The sequence below is a fragment of the Astatotilapia calliptera genome, chromosome 7, assembly GCF_964374335.1.
Source record: "Astatotilapia calliptera chromosome 7, fAstCal68.1, whole genome shotgun sequence".
Lineage (NCBI taxonomy): Eukaryota > Metazoa > Chordata > Actinopteri > Cichliformes > Cichlidae > Astatotilapia > Astatotilapia calliptera.
In genome coordinates this window covers 40,481,024-40,505,658 of record NC_137428.1, presented here as the reverse complement: position 1 = coordinate 40,505,658, position 24,635 = coordinate 40,481,024, and the positions used below count along the sequence as shown (strand labels likewise).

Below are 24,635 nucleotides of genomic sequence, written 5' to 3'. Positions count from 1 at the left end.
TCTTCTTTTGTGGAGAAACCATCAAATACCATCCGGATAAAGACCATCAGCTGTGCTGTACTGCTGCTGTCGACGGACTCGTCACACTGGATGCTAAACCAATTGCACTTTGCCAGATCCTGATCCAACTGATCGGCCAAGTTCCCGGACATAGCCGACACTCTTCTAACAATTGTAGTTGCCCCCAGCTGGACATCAGAGAGAGTGGAGATTACATCGTTTCCATATTTCTCGTCTTTAAGCACAGTTTTTGCAATTATCATCATTGCTTCTTTGAAATACTCCCCGTCTAAAAATGCCTTCTTTTTCTTAATCATGAAATGTGTAGCTCTAAATGAGGCTTCGGTTGCTTTTTGAGAGTTTTTCACCGGTCTCGTGAAAAAAGACTGCTGTTTGCTCAAACCTGCCTTTAATTCGCGGGCCTTTTCCGCTCGCAGTGTGCTGCCCTTTGGGTAGTTAGCATGGTAGCTTGTGTGACACGTTCGGAAATGTCTCTCCACGTTGTGCCGCTTTGCCGTTGCCACAGTTGCCCCGCAAATGAGACACACGCATGAATCTTTCACAGTGGTAAAAAAAACCTCTTCCTCCCATTCACTGTGAAAATTATATGTTTTCTTCCTTTTTTCCGCCATGTTTTCCTCATCTCCTCACCTTTGCCTTTGCTGGTCTTCACGGCAACTGTTTCCGTGGAGACCAGCTAGCACTAAATATTAGATCATGATCTAATATTTAATAATAAACATTTTTTTAATATATTATCTCTAACAAATTAACGCCAATGCAATTGTGATAAAAAAAATAGCAAGAAAAAATAAAAATAGATGCAGCTTACTGGTAAGTTGTTATGGTGAGCTATTTTTAGAACAGGCCCGCGGGCGACTCATGTGGTCCTTGCGGGCGACCTGGTGACCCCTGCCCTAGGAGGTTTTGGCAAACCAGTCTCTCTCTGCTAGCTCTTATTCCTCCGATCTACCTCCTTATTTAATTATTGACTCCACTCCTGTGTCAGACAAAACTGAAATGCTCAGTTGGCGGACACCACTGGACTTTTAATGTTGTGTTTTATTGATTTTTACCATGTTGTCCCCTGGCCAGGGTTGTTTTAATTCATTTTATATTTTTAACTATTTAAATATAATAAATTATATTTTAACTATACAGTTTTTATTTGTGTGCTTTCCCTTGGCGGCTCCACTGCTCTGTCCGTTTGGAGGAAGATTTCCCTCCTTTAAAAAACACTGTGGAAATAAAATCACCTTCGCTCCGTTACATAGTGGCAGCATAGTAACGTAAATGGGAGATCTGCACAAAAGCCACAGTGAAAGCGACAGGGATTCCAACTGCCAAATGTTATGAAGCCACAGAACTTACACTAAGGCTACATTCACACTGCAGGCGAGAGTGCATCAAATCAGGTTTGTTTTTTGTTTTTGGACCCTATCTGATCATGTTATGACAGCGTGAACGGCACAAATCCGATATTTTCAAATCCGATCTGGGTCACTTTCGAATGTGGTACTGAATCTGATACATATCTGATGCTTTAGAAAACGACTGCTGTTTGAACAGTCATGTCGCATTAAATCGTCTTTTACGTCACTGACACAAAACAGACTCCAATTATCAGCTCCGGAGAAGACATCGCGAACACTTCCTGGTCAATAAGTGTAGATGTTAGTGAAACTGTTGAGAAGACAACTGCAGATTCTGACAGAAATCTGCAACTATCCTCTGAAGCACCGCTCCTCTAAAACAGCAATAAAGATAATTATTAGGTTATGTACATTATGTAAATAACAAAATAACTTAAAGCAAAAATTGGGAAACGTAAAGTCTGAAGTCTTTATATTGTGGCATGCAGAGGAATCTTTACAAGGAAGCTCACAGAGAGAGATTGAGCTTGTTATTCAACCCCAAGCTGGTAGGGGGAGCTCTTTATTACAACACTTGCTGATGCTACACTGTGCTTCGTGGGTCATTAACAGCATAACAGAACTCACTTATGGTTGCAGTCATTCTATAAAACAATAACTGTAAGTGACTTTGAACCGCAGTACAAACACAACATTCAAGATAACAGTTAAAAGTAGTGTAACCATAAACAATAAAACAAGAACATCTAAACAGCAGCACATGTCCCAAGGCACGATGGGAGAGAACTAGCTGTTCCCCCAACACGCCACAATATTAAGGGCCATCAGTCAAACAGTACTGTTGGGTCTGGGTCTAAACAGAGCGCGTTGTTTGTGACCTCTTCTTTTGTGCATGCGGGCCACTTTGAGCGTTCACACTAGAGTGCATTTGCTGTCGCATTTTATTTGTAGTGTGAACAAGCAGACAAAAATCGGATTTGATCAAAAAATCGGAATTGAGCATCAAGACCTGCAGTGTGAACGTAGCCTTAGACTCTGCTGTGTGACTTTGATGATACTAAAAAAAACAAGCCCAGGTGATCTGTTCAAATATGTAGACATTAGTTTGTTAGTTCCCCTCATAATGACAATTAAAGAAGCTGCTGTTGAAATGTAGTAGAAGGATCCTGAAAGATTTGTGAGAGAGATGTAGTGGCTGATGAAGATGGACAGACATAAAAAAGCAGAGGATTTCTGAAGCTCTGCCAGAGTGTGACTGATGGAAACAGTCTGCTGCTATCTTTTGCAGCTTGGTACATTTCTATCAAATATGAAGTTGTGGATGATTTCATCAATACGATTACCTGAGCAAGTGATATTCAGGATGAAGTGATTGTAATCCGATATTGCACATTCTCTCAGAAGACATCCTGGCTGAACACAGTAAGGACTGATACTCCATTTAGATCTCCATGTAGACTCCTTCTTCTGTGTGACAGAAACAGCTGAGCCACAGTCTAGATGGTAACAGAGTAAAACTGCCTTCTTAAGGGACCAGAGAAGGTCATATACTGGTCTCCACTCTCCCAGATATTTCAGCTCCAGTGTTCCTGCACAGTGACTGGCTCCTCCCACCAACCTGACAGGCTCTAATGGAAAGCAAAGAGCCATCAGTCAAAGAATAAAGTAAGTTTGAACTACATCAAAGCAGCAGCTCCTCTTCTACCTGAGCAGGTGAGTCCAACAGCTTTGCCAGGTGAGCAGCTGTTTCTAGCTGAGCCTGAGCTTCTACAGTCCAGGAGAGCAGACTCATGGCCTCCACACTGGAACTCTTTGCTCCACACTGAAGCCTCCACTTCTTCATAGAGCGCCCCCTGGAGGACCGAAGGAGGCCCACAGCCGAGCTGCCTACAGACCACCTCTGCATCCTGCTGGTCAAAGTCAGCTTCACACACTGAGGACCAGCTCTGGTTAGACTTCACCTCCAGTCTGCCTGAACACAGACTGGAACCATTCAGCAGCCTGACAGAGTCTGGAGACATCAGAGAAGATCAGTTCATTCCACACACTCCTGTGTTCTTCTGTGTTTATTCAACACATTAATACAAAGTCATGTATGTAGACTACTATTTAGAATATAATAGAATCATTGTACAGCTACAGCATCTGACCCAGTGTTTGTGCTACTGGTTAATTAATGTTCTTTCGTTTAGTGTTATTCATGGTTCAGTTTCCCTGTTTTTCACACTGTAGTCATTTGCATTTCTAGTTCTCTTAGTTAGGGTTGTTTTGTTCTCTCATGTATCGCTGTGTGGTTCAGTTCAGGAAAAGTTTAACTCAAAGAGGCAGCTTTTACTTGTTGTGACCAAAAAAAATTAAAAACATTAGATGCAAGAAAACATAACCCGAAACTGGAAACTGAAACCTGGAAACTAGAACTAGGAACAGACTAGGAATCTCCAAAAGTTGATTCAATTCATCTGGACGTAGCGTTTTCAGTGAGAAACGTTTTCTCACTCATCCAAGTGACTTCTTCAGTCTCAGCTGACAGCAGGTTTCCCCAATCTTATAAACAGTACATTTGCATAATGACTGAAACCAGCCCACTGAAGGAACAATGGGCTGGGAGGTCGGGAACTGATCTAATGGATTGCATTTATATAGCGCTTTTCGGGACCCCTCAAAGCGCTTTACAATACCACTATTCATTCACTCTCACATTCATACACTGGTGAAGGCAAGCTATAGTTGTAGCCAAGACACAGGTACTCAATATGCGTACTTGTGTTCTCGTCATATGTCATCAGTTGGAGACCAAGTACTGTTCCAATTCAAAGTACGCATCAAGCCGAGAATGTGAAAAATTCCCGGATGTGTTCCCCCTTCCGCCTGTTTTATCGAGCATGCATTGGTGGTGACTTGTGTGTACTTGGTACAGCTAAATATCCCAGAATGCAGCAATGATGGAGGAGCGCAGCTAAAAACTTTTAAATATTACTCTTTCTGGGTCACAAAATAAACTTTTAAGTTATTTTCAAGCGAGAATGTAGCTGTGTAAACTTCAAATATCTGCTCGATTTATCAAGATATCATATATTTCCAAATTTGGTTTATTTCAGTGCTTTATTTGTTCCTAAGTAAATCAGTTTGGCTGAGATTAATGTTAAGCTTCATAACATATTAATTAAAGTTAATTTAAGAGGGGACAGTAGTAAAAACTCCAGACCTGTGACATCCTCGGGTACGCTGGTGTTCCAACTGTACAAATCGCGAGTCCGTGCTCGCGTTCTCGGCAAGTCTGGACTCACCAAGAACGCGAGTACGAGAAAGGGCCACAGACACAGACTGGGAAAGAACAGACATGAGAACACAACTTACTGGATGACTAGACATGACAGGTGGAACACAGGGGAGGCACAGTAGCAAAAGCTAAAGACTAGAAATTATAAATAAACCACAAAATAACTAAGAGAACTAGAAATACAAATGACAACACTAGGAAAAACAAGGAAACTGAACCACATATAACAATAAATCAAATAATATTAATTAAGCTACACACAAAGATAGGACCATGACAGTAAATCATGTTTCCTAGTTTAATTTCCAGTTTACTTGAAAAAATAAACATTCTCATGTTTAATGTAGAAGGTTAGATGTTTATACTGCAACTTGAATTCACCTCACATTTGTGGATCTGTGCGATGGTTAAATTAGTCTCAAAACCCCACTTGGGAATACAACCTGATCTGTGTGTATTGCACGTTTTGTCGACACAAAGGTAAGATGTTGTAAGTGAAAGAGACATTATGTGTAGTTTTAGACATTTGTATCCAAAGAAAGGTTTTTGTTGGGGGTTTTGAAATATTTCATTTTTTTCTTATTTTACATGCATTGTGGTTGTTTAAATCAGCGGCCCCCAACCTCCGGGCCACGGACTGATAGTGGTCCGTGAGTCGTTTGGTACCGGGCCGCGAGAGCTGAGGATTGGACGTGAAATTTATGGTTTTCAGGGGTTTTATCGTTAATTCTGTCTTTTCCCGTGTTGTAGTTGTGTTTTGTTTTGAAATAAATATTTACGCGTTGCCATAGCGACCAGAGAGCATTAAGGGGCAGAGAGGTGGATGTTACTCTCAATGATGTTGGCGCATTTCAGGAGGACGCTGCTAATAAAGTTACACAATTACGCAGTGAATTCACACTTATTATTATATTTACAAAATATAGTTTTTGTCTTGGTCGTATTATTTAATTTTGTTGTATTTATCTGCGACACCTTAATGGCCTTTCCGTGAAAATATTGTCGGACATTAAACCGGTCTTTGGCGCAAAGAAGGTTGGGGACCGCTGGTTTAAATGATTTTTGTGGTATATTTGAGTTATTTATTACACTTGAAGGTATTCATGCTTTAATAAAAAGGCAAATGGAACTTAACAAAATATTTACATAAAGCTAATTTTCTGTTTCATAAATCTGTGGTCTTGTGTGTTGTGTGGGTTGGAGGTCTTATTTACTCTTACAGAGACTGCTACTGCCAGTCTCCTTCCCAAACCTAGCAGATCAGTGAGCATGAATCTGAGAAAGCCTGAGATAATTCTAAACTGGAAGAGCCTAGGTCTAAGATTTGTGATACAAGCCCTAGATTCAGATATTGTAGATGTTATACTTGGGGTCAGCAGTATAGATCTCTTTATATAAGATAGAGGGACACATGTCCCCGGTTTACGTAAGCATCAGGCTTTCAAATGAATTAAACCTCTGTCTTGGTCTTTGGTTGATTAATAAGCTGGTGTGGAAGATTGCTGCCACACCGCCCCCTCGGCCTGTGCTTCGAGTATTCTGATAGTTAGTATGACTCGGGGGTGTTAATTCATTTAAACTAACATTTGCATCCTGCTGCAACCAGGTTTCTGTAAGGAAGAGTAAACCTATTTTGTTGATCAATTGTTACTTCATGTACTAACAGAGACTTTTATTTTTTTCTGTCTTTGGGATTTTTTTCTGTTTAAGTTGTTTTTTAGGGTTTGTTTTTTTTTGCTGATTTTTAGCTTGGTTTTTTTTTTGTTTGTTTAGGAGCTGACACAGTCTCTAAGGGGATTGGAGATAACAGGAGGAGAGAAGCTGCAGAGAGGCGTATAAGACTGCAACTCTGCTTCCTGGTCCCAACTCTGGATAGTCACGTTTTTTGGGGTTTAATAAATTTGGCCAGATTTCTAGAAATGAGAGCCGCTCCACCCAAGGTGGGATGGATGACAGCTCTCCTAAGAAGACCAGGTTTTCTCCAGCAAGTTTTCCAATTATTTACAAAGCCCACATTGGTTTTTGGACACTCAGCCAGCCAGCAATTTAAGGCAATTTTAGTGATGTTTGATTGACGTAACTGGGTGTCATTACTGCCGACGTGAATAAGAACTTTACTGAATTTACATTTACCCATAGCCAGCAGTTTTAATTTCGCTCAATGTTGCCTGCTCTGGCCCCTGGGAGACAATTGACTGTGGTTTCTGGTGTCTTTAGCTTCACATGTCTCAGAAAGAATCACCAGTTCCCATGGTTTGACGCAGTGGGTGTGTCGCAGAGTGGGGAAAAGTTAGTTAGTTAGTCACACGGTGCACCGGGGGCTTCTATTTAAGACCAATCTACCTCTGCTTGCTTTGTATTTGTGTGTGGATTAAAGCATGCACTTGTGAGTCCTCAAAAGTTCAACACAAATGATTGTACACATTTGTAAATCTTTGTTTACATTTGTGTGATCATATCATACGCATATGCAACACTTTTGAAGCAAAATGCTATTTATAATGCAAAGACAGATGATCTGTTAATGAAACTAGTATAGATTTGATTATGTGCAATCATAAACATGCCACTATAGTGATATAACCTCAGAAACTAAACACAACTCACATACAGATGGGTTGGGTGGCCAAAAGCGTAACATACCAGCAATTTGTCACATATGTTACATTTGGGGATGAGAACGTGATGGTGCTATCATATGTAAACATGCCACTATAGTGAATATACCCTAAGAAACTATACACAACTTAAATGAGCATGTATATCTGATATGTACCTGCACAGGTGTGCTCATTGTGCTTCATTAACATATAGATCCGTGCTGACTTCTGTTCTAGTTCCTGCTCTCAGCCCAGCTCCTCTCCTGGAACATTTCCCACTTCCCGTCTTGCTCTCTGTTTTACAATAACAATAACCAGTTTCACTTCCTCCAGCCTTTTTGTTTGTACTTCTCCATAAACACCTGCTGAAAGCAGCAACTTGGAAAGTTTAAATCCCAACTCAAAACTCATCTGTTCAAATCTGCATATTCACTATGAATCCACTGCTTTTGTTTTATTGTTCTTATTCTGCCATTGTTTTACTAAGTGTTTTATCCTATTGTAAAGTGTCCTTGGGTGACTTGAAAGGCGCTCATAAATAAAATTTATGATTATTATTATTATTATTAAGCTGTTAGGCTGAAGGAGTCCTTTCTGGCTGGTTGGTTGGCTGCTATTCTTGCTGCCATCTGTCACAGCTTGGTACATCTTTGTCAAATATGAAGTCACGGATGACTCAGTATGATTACCTGAGCAGGTGAGTTTCAGGATTTGGTCAGTGTAATGCGATGTTGCACAGTCCCTCAGAGGAGATCTGGACAGAACACAATCAGAACTGATCAACCACCCAGTTGTGCGTGAGGAGTCTACCATTTCTATATAAACAGCTGAGCCACAGTCCAGTTGTTCACAGGAAACAGCTGCTTCTTTCAGGGTCCAGAAAAAGCCATACACTGGTCTCCACTCCCCCAGATGTTTAAACTCCAGTGTACCTGTACAGCGACTGGCTCCTCCCACCAACCTGAAATCAGGCTCTGAACAGAAAGCAGAGAGTCATCATTAAAAAAATAAAGTGAGTTTGAACCAGATCAAAGCTGCAGCTCCTCTTCTACCTGAGCAGGTGAGTCCAACAGCTTTGCCAGGTGAGCAGCTGTTTCTAGCTGAGCCTGAGCTTCTACAGTCCAGGAGAGCAGACTCATGGCCTCCACACTGGAACTCTTTGCTCCACACTGGAGCCTCCACTTCTCCATACAGCGCCCCCTGGAGGACTGAAGGAGGCCCACAGCGAAGCTCCCTACAGACCACCTCTGCATCCTGCTGGTCAAAGTCAGCTTCACACACTGAGGACCAGCTCTGGTTAGACTTCACCTCCAGTCTGCCTGAACACAGACTGGAACCATTCAGCAGCCTGACAGAGTCTGGAGACATCAGAGAAGATCAAACAGAGAGATCAGAGACAGCAGACACACAAGAAAAAGATGGCAGCAAACAACTATTCACTGATTCAACCTCAGCTCAACTCCAATATGACTTTTAGCATCACATTTACACTTTGTAATCCAACATCTGTTATTGCAGCCCTAGCCTACTGGGATTTTCCTTTGTGGGTGATTATTGATGATTATTTTTCCCTTTTCTTGTGGAACCAGTAAAATGAGTGCAACTGACTTCACTAAACAGTCAGCTCTGGTACCAGGACATGGCCAGAGAGAAAATATTTTATATTTTAAGCTTTTTATATTTAAGCTTTTTCATTTGTCCTTGGTGATCATAGTGTATTGACTTTTATGTGTTCTTTTGATGGTTTTATTTTCAAATGTCCCTTCTGTCTTCTTGTTCACTTTGACCTTTTTATTGTTATATTCCACATCCACAGGATCTTTTAATGGTCTTCAGTGTGTTTTCAGTGGCCAAAGAGAGGACCGAGTGGAGGTGTATTTGCGTTCCCGGGGGAGCTGCAGAAAGGCCTCGGGGCAGGGAATCTAACTTCCAACTTTTATCAACCACAGAAAGCTGACTCATTCTATTTTATCCTTGGTACAAGCAAAATGTGCAAATGCAAGAAACATGAGAAACAACCATGGTTGTTGACTCCAAATCTCCCGAACACTACGTCGATTTGAGAACGCAAGACCGAGAGAGCGAGACCAAGACAAGACCGAGACCAACGTCCATCGAGACCAAGACGAGACCAAGACCACGTAAAAGTGTTCTCGAGACCAAGACTGGTCTCAAGACATCCAACTCTAGTGTGTATGGATAATAGCAAACACTAAAATACATGTTTTGCATGTAGCAATGATTTTTTTTTCACTCAAATTTAGCTTTTCTTCACTCAAAATAAATTTCTCCTCAAAATGTAACACGTGCACCTGCAAATTTATTTTATGTGCACTCAGAATAGTGGCACAAAAATAATGCCATACTTTTAAAGTAACGGTTTAACAACTGCCAGCTTGAAGGCCTGTGGTACATAAATGATTTGTCATGGTTTACGGAGCAGGTCGTGAGGTGTTAGTGAAGGAGGAGCCAAAATGGTAAATGGCCTGTATTTGTATAGCGCTTTACTTAGTTCCTATGGACCCCAAAGCACTTTACACTACATACAGTCATTCACACACACATTCACACACAGGTGATGGCAAGCTACATTGTAGCCACAGCTGCCCTGGGGTGCACTGACAGAGGCGAGGCTGCCGGACACTGGCGCCACCGGGCCCTCTGACCACCACCAGTAGGCAACTTGTGAAGTGTCTTGCCCAAGGACACAACGACCGAGACTGCCAACTCTTGAGCCACGATTGCCCCATGCGAGCAAAGGCTGATGATATCAGTGAGCGTTTATTTACAGTGCAGGATAACAAACAAATGCGAGAGCGAATTCATTACTAGTTAAGGTTTAAAAAATGGTTGGTTCAACAGAGCTCTGACTTTTTGTTAGTGTGGCTACAGTGTTGAAGAGAAACCTAGGATTATTTTTATTCCTCCAGCCTTTATTTTTGTACTTCTTTATAAACACCTTGGAAGGCTGTTAGGCTGAAGGAGTCCTTTCAAGCTGGTTGGAGGATGGTTTAGAGGATTCCTGAAACCCATGTTGTGACTGATGGAGAGTCTGCTGCTATTCTTGCTGCTATCTGTCACAGATTGGTACATCTCTGTCATATATGAAGTCATTGATAACTTCATCAATATGATTACCTGAGCAGGTGAGATTCAGGATTTTATTCATGTAATCTGATGTTGTACAATCCCTCAGCGGAAAACAGTCAGAAAGAATCGACCACACAAATTTAAATGAGGAGTGTGCTGTTTGTATAGAAACAGCTGAGCCACAGTCCAGATATTGGCAAACAAGAGCTGCTTCTTTCAGGGTCGAGAGAAAGCCTGGTCTCCACTCTCCCAGATTTTTTGCCTCAAGAGTTCCTGCACAGCGACTGGGTCCTCCTACCAGCCTGACATCATCAGACTCTGAACAGAAAGCAGAGAGTCATCAATAAACAAATAAAGTGAGTTTGAGCCACATCAAAGCTGCAGCTCCTCTTCTACCTGAGCAGGTGAGTCCAACAGCTTTGCCAGGTGAGCAGCTGTTTCTAGCTGAGCCTGAGCTTCTACAGTCCAGGAGAGCAGACTCATGGCCTCCACACTGGAACTCTTTGCTCCACACTGGAGCCTCCACTTCTCCATACAGCGCCCCCTGGAGGACCGAAGGAGGCCCACAGCCAAGCTCCCTACAGACCACCTCTGCATCCTGCTGGTCAAAGTCAGCTTCACACACTGAGGACCAGCTCTGGTTAGACTTCACCTCCAGTCTGCCTGAACACAGACTGGAACCATTCAGCAGCCTGACAGAGTCTGGAGACATCAGAGAAGATCAAACAGAGAGATCAGAGACAGCAGACACACAAGAAAAAGATGGCAGCAAACAACTATTCACTGATTCAACCTCAGCACAACTCAACATGACTTCATCATTAACAACAGAACACATCTTTACATTGGTACACACTGGAGACTTGTTACCATCACATTTACATTTACATTTCATAATCTGACAGCTGTTATTGCAGCCCTAGCTGCAATAACTTCTTTGTGGGTGTGTATTATTGTCCCTTTCTTTAGTGAAACCAGTAAAATGAGTGCAGCTGATTCAACTCAAAAGTCAGCTTTGGTACCTGACACAGGGACTGGACATGGCCAGGAAGAAAAATTAGTCAACATATTACTTTTTATTCTTTTTAATTTGCTCTTGGTGATGATATAGTGTTTATGTAGTGTGAAATAGTGTGTAGTCTATCAGTGTGTTCTTTTGATGGTTTTTATTTCCAAATGTCTCTCCTGTTTTCTTGTTCTCTTAGACAGTTTTATTGTTATATCCCACATCCACAGGACCTTTTAATGGTCTTCAGTGTTTTTTCAGTGGCCAAAGAGAGGACCGAGTTTAGGTGTATTTGCTTTCCTGGGAGAGCTGCAGAAAGGCCACAGGGCAGGGAATCTAACAACCAAAGATTGAGATTTTACTTTGTGACTTTGATCATACTGATAAGCCCTGGTTTAAGTGATCTATTCAAATATGTGGACAGTAGTTTATAACTGGGTAGACTAATGTTCCTGTTTTAATTCATCTCCATATTATTGCGTTAAGTTGCACTGGGTTGGGAGTGGTTGTGTGCGTCACATTTGCGGTGAGCCAATGGCTGTAATGGGGTTGGACTAATTGGAGGCAGGTATAATTGATTGCACTGATACGGTAGTCTACTTATAGCCCAAACTACAAACACCTCTGATGACACGATATGTTTGGGATGGATGGGTTGTGTGCTGTGAATTATATAGTGTACCGTGTTATTTTCTCTCTCTGTGCAGGCCAGGTCCTACTATATGCCACAGCCTTAAGGCAGCTGTGTTGCAGAGGCCGGAGTGATCACTGGCTATCTACTTACAGGGTGGTGGGTCTCAGAAGACAAATGCTAACCCTGTTGAAGTTAACAAGGTGTGGAGAGCTTTGTGGCATAGCTGGCTCTTGCCTTGGACTGTGTTTTTACTTTATATGCAAATGGTACACTGGGCTGTATCTTCTTTTTGATCATTGTGTTAAAAATTTATTTTAGAATTTCATTGACTGTCATCTTTTTGCCCACGGCTGAGATGGTTGGTCAGACCTAGAATCTTTTTGTGTGTAACAAGTTTGTTAGTTTCTATCATGATGCCAAGTAAAGAAGCTGCTTTTGGAACACAGCAGAAGGATACTGAATAACGAGCCCTTTTAGAAAGGTTGGTGGTTTGTTCAGAAGACTGCTGTAAACCTTTCTGAAGGTAAAGGATGGAAAAGAGAGGACAGAGACATGTAGTGGGATGATGAAGATATTCAGACCGACAGATGATCTGGTAATGAAATTAGTGTGGGATTTGGATATATGCTAGCAAATGTAAACATGCCACTCTAGTGACATAGCCTCAGAAACGAGACACGACACAAATGAGCATATGCAAGCAGTGGCGGTCCTAGCCTGTTTGGCACCCTGGGCAAACACTCCCCCTGGCGCCCTGTTAACTAATTTCACTTCCTCCAGCCTTTGTGTTTGTACTTCTCTATAAACACCTGCTGAAAGCAGCAACTTGGAAAGCTGTTAGGCTGAAGGAGTCCTTTCAGGCTGGTTGGAGGTTGGTTTAGAGGGTTTCCGCATCTCAGCCATGTTGTGACTGATGGAGACGGTCTGCTGCTATTGTTGCTGCCATCTGTCACAGTTTGGTACATCTCTGTCATATATGAAGTCATGGATAACTTAATCAGTATGATTACCTGAGCAGGTGAGATTCAGGATTTGATCAGTGTATGCCGATGTTGCACAATCCCTCAGAGGAGATCCTGGCTGAAGACAATCAGAACTAATCTTCCATCTAGATCTCCATGAGAAATTGTGGCTCTTTTTAACAGAAAAAGCTGAGCCACAGCCCAGATGTATGCACACAACAGCTGTTTCTTTCAAGCTCCAGTCAGAGCTATACACAGGTCTCCACTCTCTCAGATTTGGCGCTTCCAGTATACCTGTACAGCGACTGGCTCCTCCCACCAACCTGAAATCACTCTCTGAACAGAAAGCAGAGAGTCATCAGTAAAAGAATAAAGTGAGTTTGAACCACAAAAAGCTGCAGCTCCTCTTCTACCTGAGCAGGTGAGTCCAACAGCTTTGCCAGGTGAGCAGCTGTTTCTAGCTGAGCCTGAGCTTCTACAGTCCAGGAGAGCAGACTCATGGCCTCCACAGTGGAGCACTTTGCTCCACACTGGAGCCTCCACTTCTCCATACAGCGCCCCCTGGAGGACTGAAGGAGGCCCACAGCCGAGCTCCCTACAGACCACCTCTGCATCCTGCTGGTCAAAGTCAGCTTCACACACTGAGGACCAGCTCTGGTTAGACTTCACCTCCAGTCTGCCTGAACACAGACTGGAACCATTCAGCAGCCTGACAGAGTCTGGAGACATCAGAGAAGATCAAACAGAGAGATCAGAGACAGCAGACACACAAGAAAAAGATGGCAGCAAACAACTATTCACTGATTCAACCTCAGCACAACTCAACATGACTTCATCATTAACAACAGAACACATCTTTATAACAGGAGATATGTTAGCATCATGTTTATATTTCATCTCCTCAGCGGTTATTAAAGCCGTAGCCTACTGGGATTCTCTTTTGTTGATATGTAGTATTGCCCCTGTCTTGTGGAATCTGTAAACTGAGTGCTGCTGACTCCATTAAGTAGTCAGGAAAAAAAACATGTTGGGTCTTCATCTGTAACAAAACACTGGAAAACCATATACAACAGCTGAAAGACAAGACAAAGGAAAGTACCTAAATAAAGATAAAATGTTGCTATTTGTTTGTCTGTACAAGTGAGTGACAGAGAGAGAAAGTGAGAAAGAGAAATGTGGCTGTATATGAGTTTCTGTCATGAAGCATACTACAAAATTAGGGTGAGACATTGCAACAATGAACCCAAGAGCCAGAGGCTGACAGGAAAAGACCCCAGAGGCCCTGGCCGGCCACAACCACCCAACAGTGGGGGGCTCTTTGCCTCCACTGTACCTGCACAGGTCAGTTTCAGGATTTGGTCAGTGTAATCTGATGTTGTACATTCCCTCAGAGGAGATCTGGACAGAACACAATCAGAACTGATAGACCACGCAGATTTATATGAGGAATGTCTTTCTTCTACATGAACAGCAGAGCCACAGTCCAGGTATTCACAGAAAACAGCTGCTTCTTTCAGTGTCCAGGAATCATGAGAGGCACACAATGGTCTCCACTCTCCCAGATGTTTTGCCTCCAGTGTTCCTGCACAGTGACTGGCTCCTCCCACCAGCCTGACATCACCAGGCTCTAACAGAAAGGAGAGAGTCGTCAGTAAAAAATGAATTTCTCTCTGATTTCTCCTTTTACCTGTAGAACTGTGTTTTGCCCCAACCTGGACTCCTGAAGAGAAAAAAAGAGTAAAAACTGTAAGTGTGAAGATGGAATTTGATTGGAGGTGAGATGAGGACAGTAGAGAGTTACATTTTAGTAAATTTATGGGACTACAGATGTTGAAAAAAGTTAATAGATATACTAAAATTCATTCAGTTATATCTAACTGATACAAATCTATATATATGTCTATATATAAATCTAACTCAAAATTTGAAATGACAACTTAGAATTCATGGTTCGTTTTAATGATGATTTGCTACAACTAATATATGAACTGTAATCCAGACAGTCTCAGTACATGAGGTCAAAGATGTTTCTGTTCTTTGATTTTCATATCCTGAGATTTTATATAACCATCCACACATATGGACAGATCAGTGGTTTCTGTCACTTCTGGGAGTAAGGCAGATGGTGAGGAATAAAGTTAGACTAGAAATGTTCCATCCATGTCACAATCACAGTATGCAGGAGGGTTAAACCAGTCTCTTTTGTGGCTTCAAGACAAAACATTGTAAACTGCTCCTCCTTTGAAGTTTGTGTGTTGTACCTTTCTGACCAGTTGATTTTGTACACTCTTTCAAGATCATCGAGGTCTGTGGACCAAATGCTCCTAGCTGTCCCAGGATCCACAAAGGAAATCAGGCCTTTGCTGTTGCTGCTCCTAAACTGTCATGACCTCCCCAAAATTAGACATTTCTAAAACCTGTTTCAAAACCAACTTTTATTCTCTTCATTTGTGTGAAGGAACATATTTGATACCAAACCAGGACAAGATTGTCTAAAAATAATTTGATTGGTCAGAAAAACTAAAAGTCTGTGAAATGAAAGAGTTCAGAAGACAAGCATTTTCAGGAACATGTTCCTAATAGTATAACAGCAAATGTTTGTTCTGTTTGATTTTGTTCTGTTCACAAGCAGCTGATGCAGTCATTACAGAGCAGTCTATAAGTTTTTTTTGCAGTGGGCTAAAGTTCATTCCAGCTGGTGGAAACAGCCTTTAGGTGTGTTCAGCTGGTTGTTCAGTGTGGGCTTTAGAGAGAGATGAGATTAGTTTTGTCAGAATGGAATTATTTGAAGTGCCTCAATTCTATGCTTTATATTAACTAAAATGCCATATAACCATGTAATGTAGTATTAAGTGGACACGGCCCTGAAAATAAAGGCGTTAGACTATGTGTCCTTGGTGGGTAGAGAGCTGTAGACTCTTGCTCATGCTTGCCTGGGAGAAAGTAGATAACAGGGGACCATCTTCTGGTGGAAAGTTACTGAAACGTTGTTTAGACTAGAGAGGGACCAGCAAATTGATTGATTGTTTGATTGTAATTGATTGTTTATTCTTACAAAAAACAGGAATGGGATATTACACTGTTTTATGATGCATTATACTGCTGATTTATAAGAAATTTTGTTTTCAGAGAATCATGGTCTTATTTGTCTGAAACATACTGCACAGGAAGCCAAGATCATAACTTAGGCTCACTGAGAGAGAAAAAATGTGAATGCTTAGTATGAAGGGGGGAGAAGCTATAAGAGTGTGGGTAACTCAGACATTTTGAGATTTTCCTGTGCACATCTCCCGTCCGGACGTTTGTAATGCTCAAAGTGTTGTATGGAATAAAGAGAATTTTATTGATTAAAGTGATTGTTGATTGAGCGTTAAACACAGAGTGTTGTTCTTCCTTCAGCCCAAAGATGAAATAATTGGGGGTATTTAACAGTTTCCTTTAAAACTGGATTACAGCCTGCGTCACTCCTACATTTGTCATGAGTAAAAGCAAAGTGAGTCTGAATTATCATCACTGAATTTGAACCCATGTGACACTGCAGGAATATCAGGATACATAACTGTGAAAAGAATAAAATCTGTCCTAAATTTTCTGAAGGATCTGAACCTTTTTACTTTTCATGTGTGTGTCAGAGTCCTACCTGAGCTCCGCAGCAGCAGCAGCAGCTGCAGCATCAGCATCAGCAGGTGATCCATGTCCAGGTAGAAGTCTCCCTGTCTGCTCTTTGTTCTGATCGTCACCTGTGCCATCCTCAGTGTTTACCTGTTGCACTTTTACTCACCTTGTTGTCTCCACTTGAACTGAGTGCAGAATCACAGACAGCTCTGATCGATGATCAGCTTCTGCCTCGATTTACTTTCTCTTTAAGTTTCATAACATTTCAGTAAAGCTGAGCTGCTGAACTCTGAGACACATCATCAATCTGTGAGGAAAACCACAGGAAAAAAGAGGTGTTACTGTTGATCCATGACATGGTCACGAGGGAATACAATGATGTGTTGATTATTGTTAAATGAGCCTGCCTAACTATTGAAAACAGTACTATGCATCAAAAAAGAGAAATGTTGCTTTGTAAGTTCACATCTGAAGATCAATGTTCATGTAAAATCCTAACTCTGTTAGGATTTTACATGAACAGAGCTCCAAAGACAGAGAGCTCCAAAGTTGTTTCTGGGATCTGCTGGAGCCACCCGCCTAGTTTGGGAGTCACTGCAGCCAATACTCCAATTAATTTTTCTTAAAACACAAACTCACAACAAAGTAGAATTTAGAGAGGAATATTTAACCAATCTACTCCCTCGGACTCAAACCGTTTTAGTAGTATTTTCTCGAGATCTTCTCTGAGCCCTTGGTATTTCTCAAGCTTCTCGTGTTCCTTCTTCCTGATGTTGCTGTCATTCAGGACCGCTACATGGATCACTATGGCCGTCTGGTTCTTTTCGCCTACCACCACTATGTCTGGTTGATTAGCCACCACCATTTTGTCCGTCTGTATCTGGAAGTCCCACAGGATCTTAGCTCGGTCATTCTCCACCACCCTAAGGGGCATCTCCCATTTTGACCTTGGGACTTCCAGGCCGTATTCGGCACGGATGTTTCTGTACACTATGCTGGCCACTTGATTACGGCGTTCCATGTATGCCCTGCCTGCTAGCATCTTACGCCCTGCACCCTTTCCACAACCTGCACCTGGGGTCTTACTCTGTGTGATAGACCCCAGCCTCTATGGATCTTGTGCACAAAGCTTGTTCCTGTGCTGCCATGATTAGTGCCTCTGTGCTGTCTTTCAGTCCAGCTTTGTCCAGCCACTGGTAGGACTTTTGGATATCAGTCACTTCTGCTGTCTGCCGGTGGTACATACCATGTAGGGGCCTGTCCTTCCACAATGGTTCCTCATCTTTCTCCTCTTTCTTGGGTTTCTGCTGCCTGAGGTGTTCACTGAGCACGGGATCAGTTGGGGCCATCTTACTGATGTATTTGTGGATGTTTGTTGTCTCTCCTGGACCGTGGTGCTGACACTCACCAGTCCCCAGCCTTCTTCCTTCTGCTTAGCGTACAGCCTCAGGGTGCTGGACTTGGGGTGAAACCCCCCAAGCATGGTCAGGAGTTTCCTTGTCTTGATGTCCGTGGCTTCTATCTCCTCCTTTGGCCAGCGTATTATCTCGGCAGGGTATCTGATCACGGGTAGGTGTTACCGTTCAGCTAACTTCTCAGGACTTGCCTGACCCTCTGCAGGTACTTGGTGGTTGCAGCTTTTCTAGCGACCTCTTCATGGTTCCCATTTGCCTGTGGGATCCAGAGGTACTTGTAGCTGTCCTCTATGTCTGTATTGTTGCCTTCTGGTAGTTCGATCCCCTCAGTTCTGACTACCTTCCCTCTTTTTGTTATCATCCGACTTAATTTCTGCAGTCTGAACGGCATTCAAATGTTATTGCTGTATATCCTGGTGCATGGTGTGGATCAGTGAATCAATATCTCGTTCACTCTTGGCATACAGCTTGATGTCATACATGTACAGGAGGTGGCTGAGAACTGCTCCATTCCGTAGTTGGTATCTGTAGCCAGTCTTGTTAATGATCTCACTGAGGGGGTTCAGGCCTATGCAGAACAGAGAATCTCTTTGGTAGATCTTTGGTAAATCTCACTCATGAGGAGATTTTTGAAAAACAGTAAAATCCAAAAAAGGTGGAAGAGATTCTGCGATGAAGACAACAGGGGTGTATGACGTGGTCTGCCCCTTTCAACCTACAGCAGTGTTGGAACGGAGGAGAGATCGGCGATGGAATTATGACTCTTTAAACACCACAGACACAAGGAGCCCGGACCCTGATTAAAACTGACTGACAAATTACTTGTGCACATTTTTTTTAACATTTAGGCAATTTCTTTACTGTGCATTAGATCCTCATTCTTCTCAGTAAGCAAAGATGATTGGACACGAACAAAAGAGGGTGAGGGAATAGCCAAGTGAGGATGCACAGTGTGAACTTGTTTCTTATTCTGATACTGGTCACATTATTTTACCATATAAAGCCCACATGGGTGGCTGCTTCACACCACCCTATTCAAGCAGTTAAACAGATTGTAACTCAGGAAGTGGGGAAAGCATTCACACCAGGAGAGTCTCTCAGGTATAGGAAACTAGTTCTGCCCCAGGATGAAGGAGAGCTGTGATGTGATCTCTCAGTGGAGAGAGCTCACTCCATCCTCCCTATTCTGGTATTTTAAAGAGTAAGCAACCTAACTAATAGAGTTGCAAACTCCCAGCAAAAAATAAAAAAATAAAAAATAGGGAACCACCCTCCACCTCATGATGCTTAATCGACGTAATCAACTTTAATTTGATGCAGTGTGAAAAAAAATGCCCAGAAATAAATTATTTTTCAAGAATAATTAAATAGATTTAACATCTTTCTTCAAGAGAATTGCAGACTGCACAGATAGTATCTTCCCAAAGGAAAAAGTACTATAGCTTACTGGGGTATATTAGACTTAATAGTTACTATATACAGTAATGGACTTCTATACATTTTACATCAGATTAAAACTCTGGGTGTAAGATTCAGATAATTATTTATTAAAAGCTAGATATTTTAAATGAGAATAAGAAAGAAAAGTATGTCTTTGTGCCCCCTTTTCCCTGTTTATTTTGTGAGGTGCTTTTTTGATATTTAATGGATCGGATTACATTTTTTATTTCTCTCCGATATCCGATCCAGTAATTTACGTCAGTATCGGACCGATACCGATACGTAATATCGGATCGGTCCATCTCTAGTCAATAGTGTTGTCCTGTTCTAACTGCTTCAATCTATCGCCCTCTTCCTGTATCTACAACTTGGATGTTGTTTCAGGTGCTTATAAGTATTTTGTCGCTAAGCAGTGACAAAATGTTTTCATGATAGTCTGTCTGGTTTACCAAAACTGTGGATCTATACTCTATACCTTTGTTGATGATATTGTTTTCCTGACTACATGATTGGAGTGCCTTCAGCATGAGATCACAACAACAGTGAGCTCAAGGTGTTTTATATCGTAAGATAAAGACCCTATAGCATTAGAGAGAGAAGCCCAGTAATCAGTTAGCCCCTTGTGAGCAACAAGCTACACCACATTCAACAGTCAGGCAGCTCTCCTTCCCTATTTTTTTTTTTTTTTTTTTTTTTTTTGGTGTGTTGCCGGAGTTGTGGGCGGGTGGGTGCATGGGGGCCCAGCCCTGGAGCAGGGTGCCGCCGGTGCATCGAGCCACCTGTGGGGGCTCTTCAACTGGTGGGGGAGATTGTCACATCTTGCAGGAGCTTTCCTCTCCTCAGGAGCTCCCTCTGCAGGAGGGGGAGATACAGGAGAGGTGGAGGAAGATCTCAGCCTGGGTGTTTATTGTCTTATGTAGTCTGGAAGATGAGTGGATGGTGGGGTGGGTGCAGTTTTCTCTGTGTTGGGGTTGGGTGGACTGTCCCGGGCTCTGTGGGGCCGGGCGGCGCTGCTGCACTGGGCCCTGGTCTGGATGGGCCTGGGCCCCCTTTCCCTGGCGGGTCGCGGAGTGTGGGGGTGCCTACTGGGGTCAGCGGGGGAGCTGGCCCCAGGGAGGGGTCACTTGCCCCTCCCTTCCTTCCCTCCCCATCTCCAGCTGCCTCCCTCTTCCCGCTCCACCACAACCACCCACACATGCAGGGCCTTGGAGTAGGGGTATGTCACCAGGGTGCAGAGGAGGCTACCCCCCCCCCCCCCCCCCCTGTCCCCTTCTGGCTGCCTCTGCCTCAATTTTATCCCACAACTTAGACATTCACATTACTCACACTCTCATTACACATACATATAGGATCTTGGGGGTGGGCACGATACACGGAGTCCAAAGTACCATCAGGGTGTACACCTCACCCCTGGCATCGTTGCCCACCTCTCAATTTTAAATACACGTAGACATTGAGGGCTAGCAGGAGGGACCATGCGCTTACCTGCTGCTCTCTGGCAGGTAGCTCCATGCCCTCCTGGGTTTTAAATGCACCTTAAAACACACATGCATCAACACTACAATGAGCGGGTGGAGGGAGGTTTGGAGTCTTCTCTCACCCCCATTCTCTGCGACCTGCTGGAGCGGGGGGGCTAGGAGGAGGAGTTGGCCGTCCGACTGCGGTCTGGAGTGTGGGGCCTCCCTGCTGCTGCGGAGTCGGGGCGGTCTGCCTCCCCCCACCGCAGGGAAAAGGGAAACACCACCTGGGTCTGGGTGCAGTTCCCCCATCCAGGGGCGGGGGCACCTAGACCCGGTTTGTAGAGTACGCTTGGGGAGTGTGATCGTGTGTACAGCGTCTCTTTATGTCTGTCTCCACGTTGGTTGAGTGTGGAGTAAGTGCATATGAGAGCATGAGGGTGGGAATGGATGTTTGTATCTGTGTGTGCCTGTATGTCTGTGTCTATATGTCAGGTTGGGTGTCAGGCGCCACCTCTCTGGGGACATCTCAGGCCCTCCAAGGTTTGGAGGCCTATCTCCCCCTACCACCACTTCCCCTGCCAGTGGTGGACCCCCTCAGACATCGGTGCGTTGGTGGTTCTTTGTGTCCGGGGATGGGCGTCCAGGTACACACCGGCTCACTCCTTGGCGGCCGCTTATCGGGGCCTGGAGCCTGGGGCTCGCTCGGGCCACTTCGGAGGTGGGGTGCCCCGGCCTCTCAGCCTGGGGCTCGGTCACTCAGGTGCAGCTGGCTGCCGGCGGAGCTCACGGGCGCGTCACTGCAACTCCCCCTGGCTTCTGCTCCGCGGCTGCTGAGTGAGCCCTCATCTGGGACTCTCCTCAGCTCTTTCCGGGACAGTGGCGCAGCTGCCCCTCTGTTGGTCTTCCTTGGTCTCTTGTGTTCTGGGGGCCTCTGGATGTCTGGAGTTTTGATCTCCTCCACACCTGCTTCATGCCTGCTTCCCTATTTTTTTACTGCCTCACAGGTTTGTCAAAGCAATTGGTCAACAGCTGTAACGTAATGTTCTTGTGATTACAGCCTGAACAGGAAGCTCCAAGCTTGTCACTGGGGTTTCTTCTGTGTGTTAAACAAGTATGCTTTTATCCAAACCTGACTAGGTATGGTCAATTGGCACCAGCCGAACACATTTAGGAAGTTAGTGGCTACAGAGGGGTTTAACAAAGGCCGCATAATGCAAAAATATGAAATGGATGAAGAAAATATGGCTATGCATGTGCAAACTGTTTTAAAAACCAGAGAAGCTTTAAAGGACAACAATTGTACTTTACTTTCACAACCATGTTTTACTGCAATGTTTCACAATGGCAGGGTGTGATAAATTGCTCTAAAAAAACCCTCCAGTGTATTATGGAATTTAAAATAGACTTTAAAAACATATGACATCACTTTACTTTCTGCCTCTACTCACACATTTTTTATCAAAAACTTTCATGAGGTCACAAATTCAGAGTCTGTGACAGACTGAATTGATAAAAAAATCCACTTTCATTGTGGTTAATGAAGATCCAAAGTCCAGAAAACAGGGAAGAACAGCAAATGTCAGGATAAGCAACATGATGCAGAGACAGAGACTAAACAACAGGAAACAACTGCTGTCATACAAAACTCAGAACTCCAAACACCAGAAATACAAGAATCCAAAAGCAAAAAACAGAAATATTTTTTTCATTACTTAGTAGCATCACTCTTATTAAGATTGTTATTAACTGACTGTTTTTAATGAACGTGAGAATACTTACCGGAATTTTTCAGGATAAAGGTATTTATTGTGTTTTAAAGATTTCCTGAGTGTCCCTGAGCCCACGCTTGTGTGTTCTGGCCTCACAGCTGTGCAGCTGTTACTGACATGAAAGGAAATTAATGACCTACACATGAAAATACTCTGAGGTCTCTTGAGAAGGTTTGTTCTGTGCAAAGATTTTGTTTTGGAATTCAGCTTCTTTCAGCTGCACGGTCGACAAGCAGATCCACATGTTTGATTTTGGTGGAGTTAACAGTAAAAAATGTACTAAAGTTTAATCAAGTACAAACTTAGAGAATTGATGGTTATAAGTGATGGATTTAGACCTTTTATAGTTTAACATTTATAAGAATCTGACCTACTGCCATGAATTTCCTCTTACTTAATGTTTGCTTTGGTGTTCCTTTGCCTTTTTTTTCTCTGACTGCTGCAATTTAAGCCGCACAGAAGTTTAATAAGCATCAGTTTAAATATTACAAAGTAAAGTAATTAAATGCCAGTTTGTAAAAAATAGTCTACAAAAACATCAACACTGTTTCAGTAACTGTAATCTGTTGCTTCAGTCCCAGAGGAGTGATGGATTAACTGTGGGAACCATATGGGAACACAGAAACACAATTAAACCTGAAAAACAACCAAACAGTTTAAGGACTCACCCGTGGAAGGATTCAAGGAAAAGAGATCAGCAAACAGACTCAGATATTCAGAGCAGAGCTTTGTAGAGGACAGAGCTGCTTCACAGATCAGTCTTGTATTTTGTCTGTTCTGTCTCTGTCGGCACTGCTCGCTTCCTTCCTCAGACCGCTGTGCTGTGGACCTGTCTGTTCACACTGCAGCAGAAATATAAAAGCACCACCCACTGAAACTATGTGAGACGTATATAGTGTGTCATCTGAGCCTCAGCAGAACGTTTGAATGGATGGCTGTGCATTTTGCACCCCTTTCTTAAAGTATTGAGGTTCTCTGAAGGAATAGCTTCATGGTTTTATTTTTGCCTCTGATGTCAAACAGCTGCTGATGGTGCTGGTTGGAGCTCTGAGAGAAAACAAAGGCTGATCCTATGAAGGTTTCATCAGCAGGAATGAAACAGAGCATCCAAGCTGAGAAGAAAGAACACATTCAGCCTCAGCCAGTAGCAACTTTCTCTTGTTTCAGACTCTCAGCTGTCTTTCTTCCTGCTGCCTGGCACGTCCATCTTCATCATCCTTTTTCCAGTATTTCCTCCCTCCCTGCTCTGCACATGTCCAGACCCTTTCAGCCTCTCTGACTCTGAGCTGTCCCTCTGATGAACTCATATCTAAATCTTCAGCTCGCCCTTCCGTCTTTTTGTCAGTGCAACTGTCTCCAAGCCACACATCACAGCAGCTCTCACTACTGTCTGTTATGGCTCTAGCAGAGCCTGCTGTGGTGTTTGTCTGTGTGGGTGGGTCCTGCCCTCTGTCCAGCCTTTGGTACCACCTCTCTGAGCAGCTGTTTCTACTTAGCAAACATGCCAGAGAGAGAAGAGCTCCAGTGTCAGATAGTGATGGGAATTCCGGCTCTTTCTAGAGAACCGGCTCTTTCGGGTCGGCTTGTAACCTATATCACCAATTATGTTAAGAAAAATGACGTATTAACTACTAAAAAACACTGACCTTCGTGTAAATGCTTGGAGCAGACTAACCTGTGAGCTGGAGGGTTCTGGGACGTTATATTTGGTCTTTGAATGGCAGCAATCCAGGCCATCCGTCGCCTCTTTGTTACTTCGGAAACATGGCTCGAACAATTTCTCTTAAACGTCGTAATCCGATAACAACCGATCTCTTTACCCGTCGGCTTCCCGTGGCTGTCATGCGACCGGCTATTGCAGTTAATAATACAACAGCTTCTTGCCATTTTTGTGTTTCTTTTTATCGCTGTGTGACTGATTTCAATTGAAAGCCTGCGTGCGCTAGTACCTCTTGCCACGAGTTTCCAGAATCCTTTGCGGTTTTACCCCT

At 43.2% G+C, this 24,635-nt stretch overlaps 1 protein-coding gene across 3 annotated transcripts in view; it reads right to left on the bottom strand.

The window, feature by feature from the left end:
* Positions 1 to 24,022, bottom strand: part of LOC113026169 (scavenger receptor cysteine-rich type 1 protein M130-like) — a 58,621-nt gene extending 34,599 nt beyond the window's left edge. The window contains exons 1-12 of one of the 3 annotated variants that reach the window (XM_080303659.1): positions 23,313 to 24,022; positions 16,586 to 16,867; positions 14,633 to 14,665; positions 14,279 to 14,572; positions 13,359 to 13,664; positions 12,994 to 13,281; positions 10,740 to 11,045; positions 10,392 to 10,661; positions 8,306 to 8,611; positions 7,943 to 8,227; positions 3,079 to 3,384; positions 2,717 to 3,001 (exon numbers count right to left, since the gene is read on the bottom strand). In XM_080303659.1, the coding sequence (XP_080159785.1) occupies positions 2,717 to 3,001; positions 3,079 to 3,384; positions 7,943 to 8,227; positions 8,306 to 8,611; positions 10,392 to 10,661; positions 10,740 to 11,045; positions 12,994 to 13,281; positions 13,359 to 13,664; positions 14,279 to 14,572; positions 14,633 to 14,665; positions 16,586 to 16,694 (2,788 nt within the window). In that variant the 5' untranslated portion in view covers positions 16,695 to 16,867; positions 23,313 to 24,022. Of the gene's footprint in view, positions 1 to 2,716; positions 3,002 to 3,078; positions 3,385 to 7,942; positions 8,228 to 8,305; positions 8,612 to 10,391; positions 10,662 to 10,739; positions 11,046 to 12,993; positions 13,282 to 13,358; positions 13,665 to 14,278; positions 14,666 to 16,585; positions 16,868 to 23,312 lie in introns of all 3 variants that reach the window. The other 2 variants (XM_080303658.1, XM_026174642.2) reach the window with 2 other exon arrangements.
* Positions 24,023 to 24,635: the final 613 nt, after the last annotated feature.